Source organism: Eptesicus fuscus, chromosome 9 (assembly GCF_027574615.1).
Source record: "Eptesicus fuscus isolate TK198812 chromosome 9, DD_ASM_mEF_20220401, whole genome shotgun sequence".
Lineage (NCBI taxonomy): Eukaryota > Metazoa > Chordata > Mammalia > Chiroptera > Vespertilionidae > Eptesicus > Eptesicus fuscus.
This window is the reverse complement of record NC_072481.1, coordinates 29263887-29277790: the sequence shown is the minus strand read 5'-3', so window position 1 is coordinate 29277790 and position 13904 is coordinate 29263887. Positions and strand designations below refer to the sequence as shown.

The following is a 13904-nucleotide window of genomic DNA, read 5'->3' as shown; positions in this document are numbered from 1 at the left end:
GTTTGAGGTTAAAAAAAAAAAAAAGCCAAAAAACAAAAGACAGCCGTCACTCCCACACACAAATCCCAACCCAGAAGTTAAATGGCCGCGCAATCTAGCTCCGGTGGAGTCCCAAGTGCAGAGAGGCTTGTACGGTGGCCGGTAAGGGGCAAACATGTCCAGTTCTTGACCCCGACTAGGTAATGGGGAAGGAGCCTCGCGTCTGCTCAGTGCCAGTTCCGCCGGGCCCGGGAGGCCGACCGGCACGCCTTTCCAGACGGGAAGAAATCCAGCGCGGGCACCTCCCCTCGGATTGCGGTTGCGCGTCAGCCAGGTCGGGCAGGGGGCCTGGCGCCGGCGGCCCGGAGCGTGCGCAGGCGCGGGGGAGCCCTGGGATTCATGGCGGAAGTGGACCTGGTCGCCGAGTTCCCCCAGCCCGCCGGTGCTGCGCGCTGGGCCGAGGTTATGGCTCGCTTCGCCGCCCGGCTAGGCGCGCAGGGAAGACGGGTGGTGCTGGTGACGTCCGGCGGCACCAAGGTCCCGCTGGAAGCTCGGGCAGTGCGCTTCCTGGACAACTTCAGCAGCGGGCGGCGCGGGGCCACCTCGGCCGAGCTCTTCCTGGCCGCGGGCTACGGGGTCCTGTTCCTACACCGCGCCCGCTCTGCCTTCCCCTTTGCCCACCGCTTCCCGCCCCAGACCTGGCTGTCAGCTCTGCGGCCCACCAGCCCAGCCACTTCGGGCTCACTGAGCCTGGAGGTCGAGGAGAAGGCACTCCCGGGCTTCGCTGCGGCTCTGAGGAGCTACCAGGAAGCTGCGGCTGCCGGCACCTTCCTGGCCATAGAGTTCACCACTTTGGCGGACTATTTGCATCTGCTGCAGGCTGCGGCCCAGGCGCTCAATCCGCTAGGTGCGTGCCTTGGGAATTCATCGGTTCCCGGGAGGCAGAGCCTTTCTCCCCAGACACCCCCTACATCCTCATAACCCACAGGTCTCACAGCAGGGGGACCTGAGGTGGAAAGGATCTGATCCTATACACCTTCCCGATTTATTACACCCTGTGCTTCTCTTTGCAGGCCCATCTGCGATGTTTTATCTTGCGGCAGCCGTGTCAGATTTCTATGTTCCTGTCTCTGAAATGCCTGAACACAAGATCCAGTCATCTGGGGGCCCTCTGCAGGTGATGGGCGCTTCTCTTCCAGAAACCTGATCCCCTGTAATCAATCCTGGCTTAACCTCCTGATCTGGAGGTGGCCTTTCTGCATTTCATATGAACTAGGCACTAGCGATACAGAAATGAGTAAGACACGGTTCTCCCTCAAGGACCTCACAATTTAGTGAGGGACCTGGACACAGACATAATGACAATACAGAGTGATAAATGTTCTGGTAGAGGTACATACAAAGTGAAGTCAAAGCATGCGGTGATTGAATCTTGGGAAGTCAAGGAAGGCTTTCTAGAGATAACTTGAACTGAGTTTTAAAAGATGAGCAGAGGGTATACCAGTCAAAGTGGGGAAGGTCATTCCAGATAGAGTACACAATCGGAGTTTGGAAATGGGCAGTGACTATGAACTGAAGTTGTTTGATAAGGCCAGAGAGCAGGGAGAGTGGTGGGAATGGAGAGCAGAAGAAACAGCTTAATTCATAGAAGACTTTCTCCTCCTTCTTAAGGAGCTAGGACTTTTTATCCTGTGGAGCCAAGGGAAGCATAAGTAGGAGAATGAGAGTGTTTTTGTTTGAGAATATTGTAGCATCAGTATGAAAGGTGAATTAGAGAGAGAGGCAAGGATTGATTAGATGGGGGTTATTGCTGGAGTTTAAGGAGGCGGTATAGGCAGTGTAGTAGGGTGATTGAGATATGAGATAATCTGGCTTCTTGTAACCTGAGGGAGTTCTTAGTCATTTACTGGATGATACAAATAGAATTTAAATAGGCGAAACTACCTGTGGGGCACTTACTTTGTAGGATAGTTCATTTGTTTGTTTCTTCAACAAATGTTTATTTGTTGAGTGCCAACTACATGCCAGGCACTGTTGTAGGACCTGGAGGTAAAACAGGGGAAAGAAATATACTGTGTCTTTGTGTTGCTTATACTCTGTAGAGGAGACAATACTGTTAGGTGATGATAAATGCTAAGAAAAAAAAAGTGGAGAACGGGTATATGATCCCTATCATACTTTCTAATTTTTTGAGGGGAAAACCTGATGATTTGTGATGTTACGTTATTTAAATTATGGGAGCTTTAGTTTATCTTTTATATTTTAGTTCTATCTTGGAAGTACACAAAACAACTCAACATTCTTTTTAGAAGGGATTGAGAATGGTATAGTAGACATTGTGATCAAATGAAAATAAAGAAAATCAGTTATAAGTGCTAAGATGTGTTACAAGTGACAATTTTTAAATGGAATAGACATTCTATCAGTGCAAGAAATATTTTAGGCTGAGGCTTAAAAACCCGACTTAATTTGAGCTTCTGCCAAAGTAACTTTTGCATGAGTAGATTATTTGCATTTGTTTACATGGGGGTTTGGCTTAAAAAATAAAGGGAGATGTTTGAGAAAGTGTAATGCTGTTCTGTGGGGTTCTATTAATGGCGAAGAGTAGGACTGATTCATTATATATGGTTTGTTCATAGAATATGTATGAAGCTTTGAAATTAGGCATCCTTATGAACCCTCCAGAGCCAAGGCTTTTAAGCTGAGCATTTCATATGCTTTGAAAAGTTTGACAATGAGAAATCCCACTTAAATTGACATAGTCAAAAATCTGAGCCCCCGCTTCCTTAGTTTCCCATGAGATTGACCTGGTAGGTAGTGACCTTTGTTTTCTTATTAAGCTTTTCTTTTTCCAACACAGATAACAATGAAGATGGTGCCAAAAATGCTTTCTCCTTTGGTTAAAGACTGGGCTCCCAAAGCATTTATAATTTCCTTTAAGTTGGAGACTAATCCCTCTATCATAATTGATCGTGCACGGAATGCTTTGGAAATTTATCGACATCAAGTGGTGGTGGCTAATATCCTTGAGTCACAACGATCCTTTGTGGTTATTATAACCAAAGACTCAGAAACTAAGTTATTGCTATCAGAGGAAGAAATAGAAAAAGGCATGGAAATAGAAGAGAAGATAGTGGATGATCTTCAGTCCCGACACACAGCTTTTATACAAGGCAAAAATTGAAGGATCAAAAACTATAGGATCAAAAATTGTTCGGTGGACCAGGGCTCTTACAGATGGTGAAAACTAGAATAAATCCTTTGCTTTCATAAAGACAGAGAAAATGAAGGGAAAAAGCAGTGAGTGATGTGCAGGCGAATATGGTTTGCTCTTTGTTTTTTAAAGGTCATTTCATACCCATTAAAAATGAAAACGAAAGCAGAGCAATTATGACTGACCCACCTGAACACATTCACCTGAATGTCATCTTGATTTTAAAATCAACATGAGCTGTTTCTCACCCTTAAAAAAAAAAAGAGCTTATTTGGAATTCTATTCCTTAAAATATACATGTGGGGCCTGAATATCAACCATCTTCATACTATAAAGTGAATTATGGTTTCATGAATGGCCATGCTTTGAAGATCAGTTGTTGATGCCTTCTATGTGGTTGGCCTTGATGATTATGAGGATTAAAAAGATGAATAAACATGTCTAGTTTGGGAAATGGATATATAAAAAATTAAGTGCAATAAAGTGTGTGCCCAAAAGTTGACATTGTGGAAAGGATGTTGTTCTTTGGGGATTTATCAAAGATGGGAATAGGAGAGAAGGACACCTCCCTGAAGGTAGATTGCCTGAGGAATAATGAGCTCCCTACTGCTTTACTTTTTGCTTTCTTGTACTAGAATTACTCCATGTTTGAGTTAACAATTTACCTTTCAAGTATTTTAGGACTGCTCTTCAGGGAGAGAACCTGGGCTTCCGCCTGGAACCAGGCAGGGGCCAATTGATCATCTCTACCCTTGGGGAAGCATTACAGTGTGGTAAAGTGTATGGGCTTTGGAGTCATCTTAGCCAGGTTTGACCTCTCCAAGCTACACTACCTGTTAGCTCAATAAATTCAGACACCTGACTTAATTTCAGTTTTCTTATCTATAAAATGGAGATAATCACTGCAAAACAATGCCATTTGTTGTGAGGATTAAGTAAAACAAGATAAATCACTTGCCTCATGCCTGGCACATAGTTCACACTCAATAAGTGGTTGCAATTGTTTTCTTCACTTACTAAGGCAGTATTGGGCTGGTGCCCTGCTGGATCCTTGAATCCTTGAGAAGTTTTCAAAGCCCTGGCTGTCCTGGCACAAGAAGTGTAGTCCAGAAAAATCCACTAAATGATTCGTACAATGGTCCAGAGTACAATTTGGAAAACTACCATTAACAGCTAGGTAGAGGCAGGTACTGTGCTTCACACAAATATTTGATTTAAAGTGTAATTCGTGATGTTTTATGGAGTGAGTTGGGAAGAGTAGCCCAATGTGACTGATAATAGAGGTACAATAAACTTCATTTGAAAAGATTTGAACGGAAGTGCCAACATGCACTGAAATAGTTCATTAATTAGGAAGTGTGACCTTGAACAGAGGAAAAATAACCAGTAATCAGGACTGTTCTGGAAGCAGCAGTCCCATTGAACAAAAATTTTTAATTAACTTTAGGTCCAGTGGGCAAAACCTTAAAAGCAATAGTTCTGTCAGCAATGGCTGCAGTATTGAAGTGATAGGAAGTAAAAGATTGATTTTCTTCCCTACATCTATAGCTTTATGCAGAGATGGCTGTCATCATCTTTGTATATACAATGAGGATAAATGGAATTAAAACTAGAAGTAATCTTAATGTTTTTATCTTAAATATTACTTCTCTTGGAAACCATTTCCTATCTTGTTTATGCTTGTAACAACCACCACTTCTCTCCATGGAATATTTAAAGTGTTTTGTAGAGAAACCAAGATGGCGGCATAGGTGAAACACCTAACCTGCAGCCGGGCACAACAATTTCAAAGGCACAACTAGAGGTCAGAACGGACATCGTCCAGAACCACAGGAGAGCTGGCGGACTGAAATGCCCACAGCTGGGGGGAAGGAGAAGGCCACGGGGACAATCGGGGGAGCCGTAAAAGCCTGAGGTATGGAGAAACTGGCGGAGACACGAGCACGCGCGCCTGCGGGGAGGATGGAGCCGGAGAGGAAGGGGCGGCTGACGGCCTGGCCGGCGTTCACTGGCAGGAAGGAGATAAAGGCTCCGGAGTGCGCTAAGCGCCGGCTCCGACTGCACTGAGCGCCAGTTCCGGGCGAAACCCTGGGAAGCCAGGCGCAGGCTGGGGGAATGAATCTGGGCTGTGGGGCGCAGGCACAGAGGAGCGGGGGAAGGCAGAGCTCCAGAGGCGCGCACGGGAAGGGGCGCAAAGGACGGACTGTTGCCTGCGCCACTGAACTGCCCTAGCGGGAAGGAGACATAAGCTCAGGACCGTGCTGAACCCCAGTTCCGACTGCACTGAACCCCAGTTCCGGGCGAAACCCTGGGAAGCCAGGCGCACGCTGGGGGAATGAATTTGGGCTGTGGTGGCGGAGGCACAGAGAAGCGGCGGCTCCAGACGCGCGCACTGGAAGGTGCGCAGAGGACGGACTTTTGCCTGCGCCACTGGGTGGCCCTGCTGGGAAGGAGACAGGGACGCCAGACTGCGCTGAGACCCAGTTCCAACTACACTGAAACCCAGTTCCAGGCGAGAATCTGGGAGTCCAGATTCATTAGGGGAGGGACTGGACTGTTTGGCAGTGGGCGAAACTCCAGGGCGCGTTTCTCTCAGAGGTGTTTGCAAGGAATACAGAGGGGCACAGACACAGGAGCCTCATAGGGCGGGGCTGACAGGAAGCCAAGGTTGTAGGCTCCACCCTGTAGCTCCGCCCCAGCCAAGCTGAGCAGAAGCTTTTTCCTGCTGAGTGCCTCAGGTAGTGGCTGACCCACACTACATTGGAGACCCAGAAACGAGGGCATCTAGTGGTTGGTGGGAGATGACACCAGATTTCAATCACCTGCATAAGGGAGGCATTCTAGAGGCAGACTCAGTGAGCGCCAAGGCATTGCTGCATCAAGACCCGGCCCACAAACATGTCTCCTGCACAGCAACTCTTCCTATATAGACAAAGAGGGTCCTCACGGCCAATTGGCCTGGAGGACAATTCCTCCCAGTGACACCAACAACAATCAAGACTTAACTGTACAAAGGAGGACCAAGATGGAGACATAGGGCGGCAGCCTGATCGTTGCCTACCACAACAATATTGAGACTACGACGGGAGAGCAGAGCAGACACCAGCCAGAAAGACCGGGGGGCTGGCTGAGCAGATGCTCTACAACTAGAATAAAAGAGAGGGGTACGCAGGATGATGCTGATGCCGGTGACCCAAAGTCCACACTTTAAGAACTATGGCTCAGGCGACACAATGGTGGCCTGGAACGTGCTCGGCGCAGTTCCCCCGGCGGTCTCCGGCTGAGGGGACGGCTCCACTCGCTGCCGAGCACGGACAGACGAGCCCCTGGGAGACATGGGGAGGGAGACTCCGTGCTTGCTGACCTCCGAGTCCTTCAAGAATCTCAATGCCCCGAAGTGGCCAGGTGCGCACGCTCAGCGACTGGCCACCGTTGCAGACCCAAGGGCCGACGCAGCGACACCAGACCAGCCCACCGCCGGGCACCGGGCACACCAGAGCCTTGCCGAGCCCGCCGCCCAACGAGTTCTGCGGCAGCCGCCCTGGAGCTCTGAGAAAATGACCGAAGGAATTGCTGAGAGGGAATTGACCAACAGGAATTGGGATCAAGAAGACGAAACCCCACTGAGACCCAAGTCCAGGCGAGCCTGCGAGCCTCTGGGCTCAGATGTGGTCACACGCCTCTGGGTCTAGGTGAGGCCTCACGCCCCTGGGTTTGGGTGAGGCCACGCGCCCCTGGGTCCAGGTGAAGCTGGATTCCGGGTTCGGGTGAGGCCATGTGCCCCTGGGTCCGGGCGAATCTGAACCCTGGGTCCGGGTGAGGCCGTGGGCCCCTGGATCCGGGTAAGGCTGGGTCCCGAGTACGGGTGAGGCCGTGAGCCCCTGGATCCGGGTGAGACCACGCGACCAGGGGTCTGAGAGAGGTAACGCGCCCCTGGGTCCGGGTGGCTTCGTGCACCTAGGTCCAGGTGAGGCCACGTGCCCCTGGGTCTGAGCGAGGCCACGCACCCCTAGGTCCGGGCGAGACCATGTGTCCCTGGATCCGGGTGGGGCCTCGTGCGCCTAGGCATGGGTGAGGTCACGTGCCCCGGGGTCTGAGAGGCCAAGTGTCCCGGGGTCCAGGTGAGACCATGTGTCCCTGGATCCGGGTGAGGCCTCGTGCACCTAGGCCCGGGTGAGCCCAAGTGGCCCTGGGTCTGGAAGAGGCCAAGCGTCCCTGGGTCCGGGTGAGACCATGTGTCCCTGGATCCGGGTGAGGCCTCGTGCACCTAGGCCCGGGTGAGCCCAAGTGGCCCTGGGTCTGGGAGAGGCCAAGCGTCCCTGGGTCCGGGTGAGACCATGTGTCCCTGGATCCGGGTGAGGCCTCGTGCACCTAGGCCCGGGTGAGCCCAAGTGGCCCTGGGTCTGGGAGAGGCCAAGCGTCCCTGGGTCCGGGTGAGACCATGTGTCCCTGGATCCGGGTGAGGCCTCGTGCACCTAGGCCCGGGTGAGCCCAAGTGGCCCTGGGTCTGGGAGAGGCCAAGCGTCCCTGGGTCCGGGTGAGACCATGTGTCCCTGGATCCGGGTGAGGCCTCGTGCACCTAGGCCCGGGTGAGCCCAAGTGGCCCTGGGTCTGGGAGAGGCCAAGCGTCCCTGGATCCGGGTGAGACCATGTGTCCCTGGATCCGGGTGAGGCCTCGTACACCTAGGCCCGGGTGAGCCCAAGTGGCCCTGGGTCTGGGAGAGGCCAAGCGTCCCTGGGTCCGGGTGAGACCATGTGTCCCTGGATCCGGGTGAGGCCTCGTGCACCTAGGCCCGGGTGAGCCCAAGTGGCCCTGGGTCTGGGAGAGGCCAAGCGTCCCTGGGTCCGGGTGAGACCATGTGTCCCTGGATCCGGGTGAGGCCTCGTGCACCTAGGCCCGGGTGAGCCCAAGTGGCCCTGGGTCTGGGAGAGGCCAAGCGTCCCTGGGTCCGGGTGAGACCATGTGTCCCTGGATCCGGGTGAGGCCTCGTGCACCTAGGCCCGGGTGAGGCCACGTGCCCCTGGGTCTGGGAGAGGCCAAGCGTCCCTGGGTCCGGGTGAGACCATGCGTCCCAGGATCCGGGTGAGGCCTCGTGCACCTAGGCCCGGGTGAGCCCAAGTGGCCCTGGGTCTGGGAGAGGCCAAGCGTCCCTGGATCCGGGTGAGACCATGTGTCCCTGGATCCGGGTGAGGCCTCGTGCACCTAGGCCCGGGTGAGCCCAAGTGGCCCTGGGTCTGGGAGAGGCCAAGCGTCCCTGGGTCCGGGTGAGACCATGTGTCCCTGGATCCGGGTGAGGCCTCGTGCACCTAGGCCCGGGTGAGCCCAAGTGGCCCTGGGTCTGGGAGAGGCCAAGCGTCCCTGGGTCCGGGTGAGACCATGTGTCCCTGGATCCGGGTGAGGCCTCGTGCACCTAGGCCCGGGTGAGCCCAAGTGGCCCTGGGTCTGGGAGAGGCCAAGCGTCCCTGGGTCCGGGTGAGACCATGTGTCCCTGGATCCGGGTGAGGCCTCGTGCACCTAGGCCCGGGTGAGCCCAAGTGGCCCTGGGTCTGGGAGAGGCCAAGCGTCCCTGGATCCGGGTGAGACCATGTGTCCCTGGATCCGGGTGAGGCCTCGTGCACCTAGGCCCGGGTGAGCCCAAGTGGCCCTGGGTCTGGGAGAGGCCAAGCGTCCCTGGGTCCGGGTGAGACCATGTGTCCCTGGATCCGGGTGAGGCCTCGTGCACCTAGGCCCGGGTGAGCCCAAGTGGCCCTGGGTCTGGGAGAGGCCAAGCGTCCCTGGGTCCGGGTGAGACCATGTGTCCCTGGATCCGGGTGAGGCCTCGTGCACCTAGGCCCGGGTGAGCCCAAGTGGCCCTGGGTCTGGGAGAGGCCAAGCGTCCCTGGATCCGGGTGAGACCATGTGTCCCTGGATCCGGGTGAGGCCTCGTGCACCTAGGCCCGGGTGAGCCCAAGTGGCCCTGGGTCTGGGAGAGGCCAAGCGTCCCTGGGTCCGGGTGAGACCATGTGTCCCTGGATCCGGGTGAGGCCTCGTGCACCTAGGCCCGGGTGAGCCCAAGTGGCCCTGGGTCTGGGAGAGGCCAAGCGTCCCTCGGTCCGGGTGAGACCATGTGTCCCTGGATCCGGGTGAGGCCTCGTGCACCTAGGCCCGGGTGAGCCCAAGTGGCCCTGGGTCTGGGAGAGGCCAAGCGTCCCTGGGTCCGGGTGAGACCATGTGTCCCTGGATCCGGGTGAGGCCTCGTGCACCTAGGCCCGGGTGAGCCCAAGTGGCCCTGGGTCTGGGAGAGGCCAAGCGTCCCTGGGTCCGGGTGAGAACATGTGTCCCTGGATCTGGGTGAGGCCTCGTGCACCTAGGCCAGGGTGAGCCCAAGTGGCCCTGGGTCTGGGAGAGGCCAAGCGTCCCTGGGTCCGGGTGCGACCATGTGTCCCTGGATCCGGATGAGGCCTCGTGCACCTAGGCCCGGGTGAGCCCAAGTGGCCCTGGGTCTGGGAGAGGCCAAGCGTCCCTGGGTACGGGTGAAGCCAGATTCTGGGTCCGGGGGAGGCCGTGCGCCCCTGGATCCATCCGGGTAGGCTGGGTCCCAGGCCCGGGTGAGACCACGCGCCCCTTGGGTATGGGTGAGGCCACGTGCCCCTTAGTCCGGGTGACGCCGTGCCCCTGGGTTCGGCCGAGACCAAACCAGAGGGAGTCGGACCTCCATTACCACCATTTGTCCACCATCCAGAGCTGAGGGGTCAGTGCTGACATGTACACATAAGGAACTACTGGACATTGAAATTGGGTCTCAAAAGAACTGTTGGTCCAGGGGGAAGCTCGCTACAGATTGATTCATTTGCCTGTCAGCATAACTATTATTGCTCGTCTCACATTCAGTTCTTATTAGTATATATCTAGTGACATATGATCTCGCTCATCTAGGGGAAATGATGAACAACATAGACTGAGGAACAAGAACAGAACCAGAAGCAAGGAGGCATCGATCGGACTATCGGGCCTCAGAGGGAGGATAGGGGAGGGTAGGGGGAGGGTGGGGGGGAGGGGGAGAGTTCAACCAAAGGACCTGTATGCATGCATATAAGCCTATCCAATGGTTAAGTTCAACAGGGGATTGGGGCATGCGTGGGGAGAGGGGTGGGATGGGAATGGGGGGATGAGGACAAATATGTGACACCTTAATCAATAAAGAAATTAAAAAAAAATAAAAAAATAAAAAAAAAATAAAAAAATAAAAAAAAAATAAATGAAAAGACAGTAGTAGACAGAGAGATAAGGTAAGCTGGGATAGAATAAAGACTCGAATATCTAAAAAAAAAAAAAAAAAAAAAAAAAAAAAAAGAAAACAGACTGACAGCTGTCCGAGGGGAGCAAAAGGTGAAAATCTCCACCTCACAGACACATTCAACAGTATGGAAAGGGGGTGAGGGGAAGTAGCAGTGGATAAAAGGAGGATAAATGATGACGGAAGGAAACTTGATTTTGTGGTGAACACACAATACAATATACAGATGATGTATTATACAATTGTACACCTGAAATGTATAAAATTTCATTAACCAATGTCACCCCAATAAATGTAATGAAATAAATAAATAAATAAATAAATAAATAAATAAAAGTAAAAAAAAAAAAAAAAAAAAAAAAAAAAAAAATAAAGTGTTTTGTAATTCTGTTTAGTTTCCATTCCAAACACTTAAACAGTACTTACACATGTTAAAATTCTAAAAGTTTGGGGGGGAAAATACCAATAGCAAATGGAAGTGAGCAAAGAAAGAAATAATGAAAAGGAACATGATTTCTCAATGAGCAAATGAGAAAGAATGTGATCTAGACTGCAAAACCAAGGAATGCTTCCTTGAGGAAGTGACACTTGAACTGGTATAGAATGTAAGTGGGCTTGAGGTGATGGTGGTGAGCATTTTAGGTGAGAGGAAAGAACTTGTAAGGGCTCTGGTGCCAGAGGTAGAGGTTGAAGCAGTTCTAGAAAGTAAGGGATAAAATCCACCCTGATCATGCCTATAGAACCGGCAGAGCTTTGGAAAGGATCCTATGGGAAACTAGAATAAGATTAAAAAATGTAAGTACGTGTTTGGGATACTAGAAAAGCCCTGTAAACATGAGTAAAATCGAGCCTTAACTAACTGGAATCTTACAATAAAAGCATTTAAATGAAGATGATATAAATTGAGCTTGTGTTAAATTTTATGTCATCTAGAAATTTTTATTTTGCATTACATAGGTGGAGGAATGGGTTACCTAAACCGAGTTTCAGTGCTTAGGATTTTTTTTGTGTGTCTTCATTTTGACAATAATAAGTCGGCTCCAAAATGTGATTTGTTTTAGGTGCCTCCGGTAGTTAGTTACAGATCTAGGCCTAAAATTCATGACTCCTGACGTAGCACCCTCTCCCTTTTAAGAATGAAGTTACAAGATATGTACACATATAATACCTTAATAAAAAAAAAGAATGAAGTTACTTCTAGAAAAATAAACCCAAGGTAATTATGCCGGGGCTCTAGATAAGGCCTGGCGAGAAGCTGTGTGAGAACTATCAATGCCTGGGGACAAAAAGTTGGGAACGCGCACCGTGACGTTACCATGGTTACTACACAGCCTAAGCTGAGAGCCACACCACCGATCCTGTCAGAAAAGTCCCGCCCCACGACCTAAAGGCCAATGGCGTGCACCGTCACGCTGGTCTCCGCAGGAAGAACAGCCCCTGAGCCAATGGAGCGCGTCGTTCCTATCGTTCCCGCCGGAAGAACGCCTTGGCGTCTCTGAGGCTGGCGCGGTTGCTATGACGCCCGGGACTCTGTAGGCACCTGCCCCTCGTTGCGGAGCGTCTGTGGAGCGAAGCGACCCGGGACCCTCCACGCGCGCTCAGAAGACAGCTTCCGGCCTGCTTTCTGAGGTCCCCGCCGCAGCCCCGAGGAGGGAAGCACCTGTTCTCCGCTCTGTTTCACCATGCCAGGTCTTTCCCGCCTCTCTCCCCAGTATGGCTCCAAGCCACGGGAGGAAAGCCGCTCCCTGGCTCGGCCTTTCTAGCCACGGGCGTGAGTGATTCTGTCTTAGGATTCTTAAGTCTCTGGGACCCAAAAGCCACAGGCACTTAGAGTTAGGGTGCCGCTCTTACTTAGAGAGGCCGTAGAACACCCGCAGTTAGGTAGGCGTTCCATTTCTCCCTTTTCAGGCAAAGATTCTGAAGCTCGCGGCCATTTATTCACCAAGTCCACCGAGCCACGGCTTTCCCGGGTTGTGAACAAAGAACTGCCGTTTTCTACGTTGTTGCCCTGGGTTCGCCGCGCAGAACCTTAATTCCCGTGGGAGCTCTGGAGGCCTTCTGCATCCTCAACATCAGACGTCATCAAGTCAGTTAACCTTCTGCCTTTCAAGCTACAATCTCATCCACTTCTCTCACCACCCTGAGCGCCAGTTTTCTCATCCTGCTCCCTCCATGGCCATTTTCACCCTTTCTTGTCCACGCTGCACCTTACTGAGCGTCCGTTCATCTCCACCACCTCTGTCACCTACAGACCCTCTCCTGTTTGTCTGCTAGTACTTTGGGTAGCTAAACATTTCACGTTCTCCAGCCCAGGAATCATTTGGAGTATTTTCTCTGTTTCACTATGGAAAGCTTCTTGTCTTGGGTAAATTAGAGACTAGAAGCGCACATTGGTAAATACAGATAGTAATTACCACAAGCCTAGTGTGTTTTGAAAATGGAGAGGGAAAAATCAAAATGCAGTTTGGGGTCCATCTCAGACTTATATAAAGAAAGATTGTTCCTTGTTTAAGTGAATGCTTCATTAGGCATATCTTTTAATGATGTATTCATGCATGTGACAAGATCATTCAGAATGATCGTGTAACAGGATTCCAACTTTAAGCCATTTGAACCCAACACGTTGATATGATAGAATTTTTGGAAAGAAGATGCTTGAAACAGTTCTTATGGCTCCTCCTCATGTCAGTTTCTTGATCAGAAAACATTCTTTGTGATGTGAGCCAAGAAACAAAAGCAATGAGGTGGAATGATTGAAAATAAATATTTTTGGCAAGAGGCAGCCTTAATAATCCTGAAAAGACTGAAACAGAAGGCCTTAAAAATAGAATAAGATTCATTTATATCCAATGCATTTGTATTTTACCTTGGAAAACTTTGTCTTAAAGTATGTGTTCCTCACTGAGTCTTACCACTTCTTTGGCATTCAGATTAAAATGTAAACCTATTTTGAAGATATGTAAAGTGTACATTTTTAACAGGTATTTTGGGGCTAGAATGGTTTGGTTATTTTTATTTCTCAGGCCGATTACAGCAGTTATTTGTGATATCTCATGCTTGATGCCAGGTCAGGTTTCCAAATACTGACAGAAATTCAGCTTTCTCTTCAATAATAGATTGGAAAAGAAAAACAAGTTCTGTAGCCTCTTCATTTTTTTTTTTTTTTGCACTAAATGAGAACTGAATAAATTCTAACTCTTGAAAAAAAAGGGCTGTTAGATACAGTATTATAAGGAGCTTTCCTTTCCCCATCCAATATATATATGCTGAACAAATATCATTATGGCCATGTAAACATAATTAAAAATTTTTTTCTCTCACCCTAGTACAGTAGTTCCAAACCTGTAGGGCAGTTTTGCCTCCCAGGAGACATTTGGTAACATAAAGAGACATTTTTGTTGTCACAACTGGAGGTAATCTGGCACCTAGTTGGT

General features: G+C 50.9%; 2 protein-coding genes across 4 annotated transcripts in view; both read left to right on the top strand.

Moving 5' to 3' along the window:
- Positions 1-58: 58 nt before the first annotated feature.
- PPCS (phosphopantothenoylcysteine synthetase) lies at positions 59-3695 on the top strand. 3 transcript variants are annotated; one of them, XM_054720721.1, is made up of 3 exons: positions 59-141; positions 1053-1156; positions 2840-3695. In XM_054720721.1, exons 2-3 carry the CDS (start codon positions 1064-1066, stop codon positions 3161-3163), a joined length of 417 nt encoding a protein of 138 aa, XP_054576696.1. In that variant the 5' UTR covers positions 59-141; positions 1053-1063; the 3' UTR covers positions 3164-3695. The 3 variants fall into 3 exon arrangements, with proteins under 3 accessions (XP_054576696.1, XP_054576695.1, XP_008149503.2); XM_054720720.1 differs by lacking the exon at positions 59-141 and adding an exon at positions 159-313; XM_008151281.3 differs by lacking the exon at positions 59-141 and adding an exon at positions 322-886.
- Positions 3696-10846: 7151 nt separating this feature from the next.
- CCDC30 (coiled-coil domain containing 30) overlaps positions 10847-13904 on the top strand; it is a 75990-nt gene continuing 72932 nt past the window's right edge. The window contains exon 1 of the mRNA XM_054721249.1: positions 10847-12556. The gene's annotated coding sequence lies outside the window, so the exon portion shown is untranslated. The remainder of the gene's footprint in view (positions 12557-13904) is intronic.

Coding starts and splice junctions, on each gene's coding strand:
- PPCS (XM_008151281.3), top strand. CDS start 379: ATGGCGGAAGTGGACCTGGTCGCCGAGTTCCCCCAGCCCGCCGGTGCT. Junction 887..1,052: donor CCAGGCGCTCAATCCGCTAG/GTGCGTGCCTTG, acceptor TTCTCTTTGCAG/GCCCATCTGCGATGTTTTAT. Junction 1,157..2,839: donor CATCTGGGGGCCCTCTGCAG/GTGATGGGCGCT, acceptor TTTCCAACACAG/ATAACAATGAAGATGGTGCC.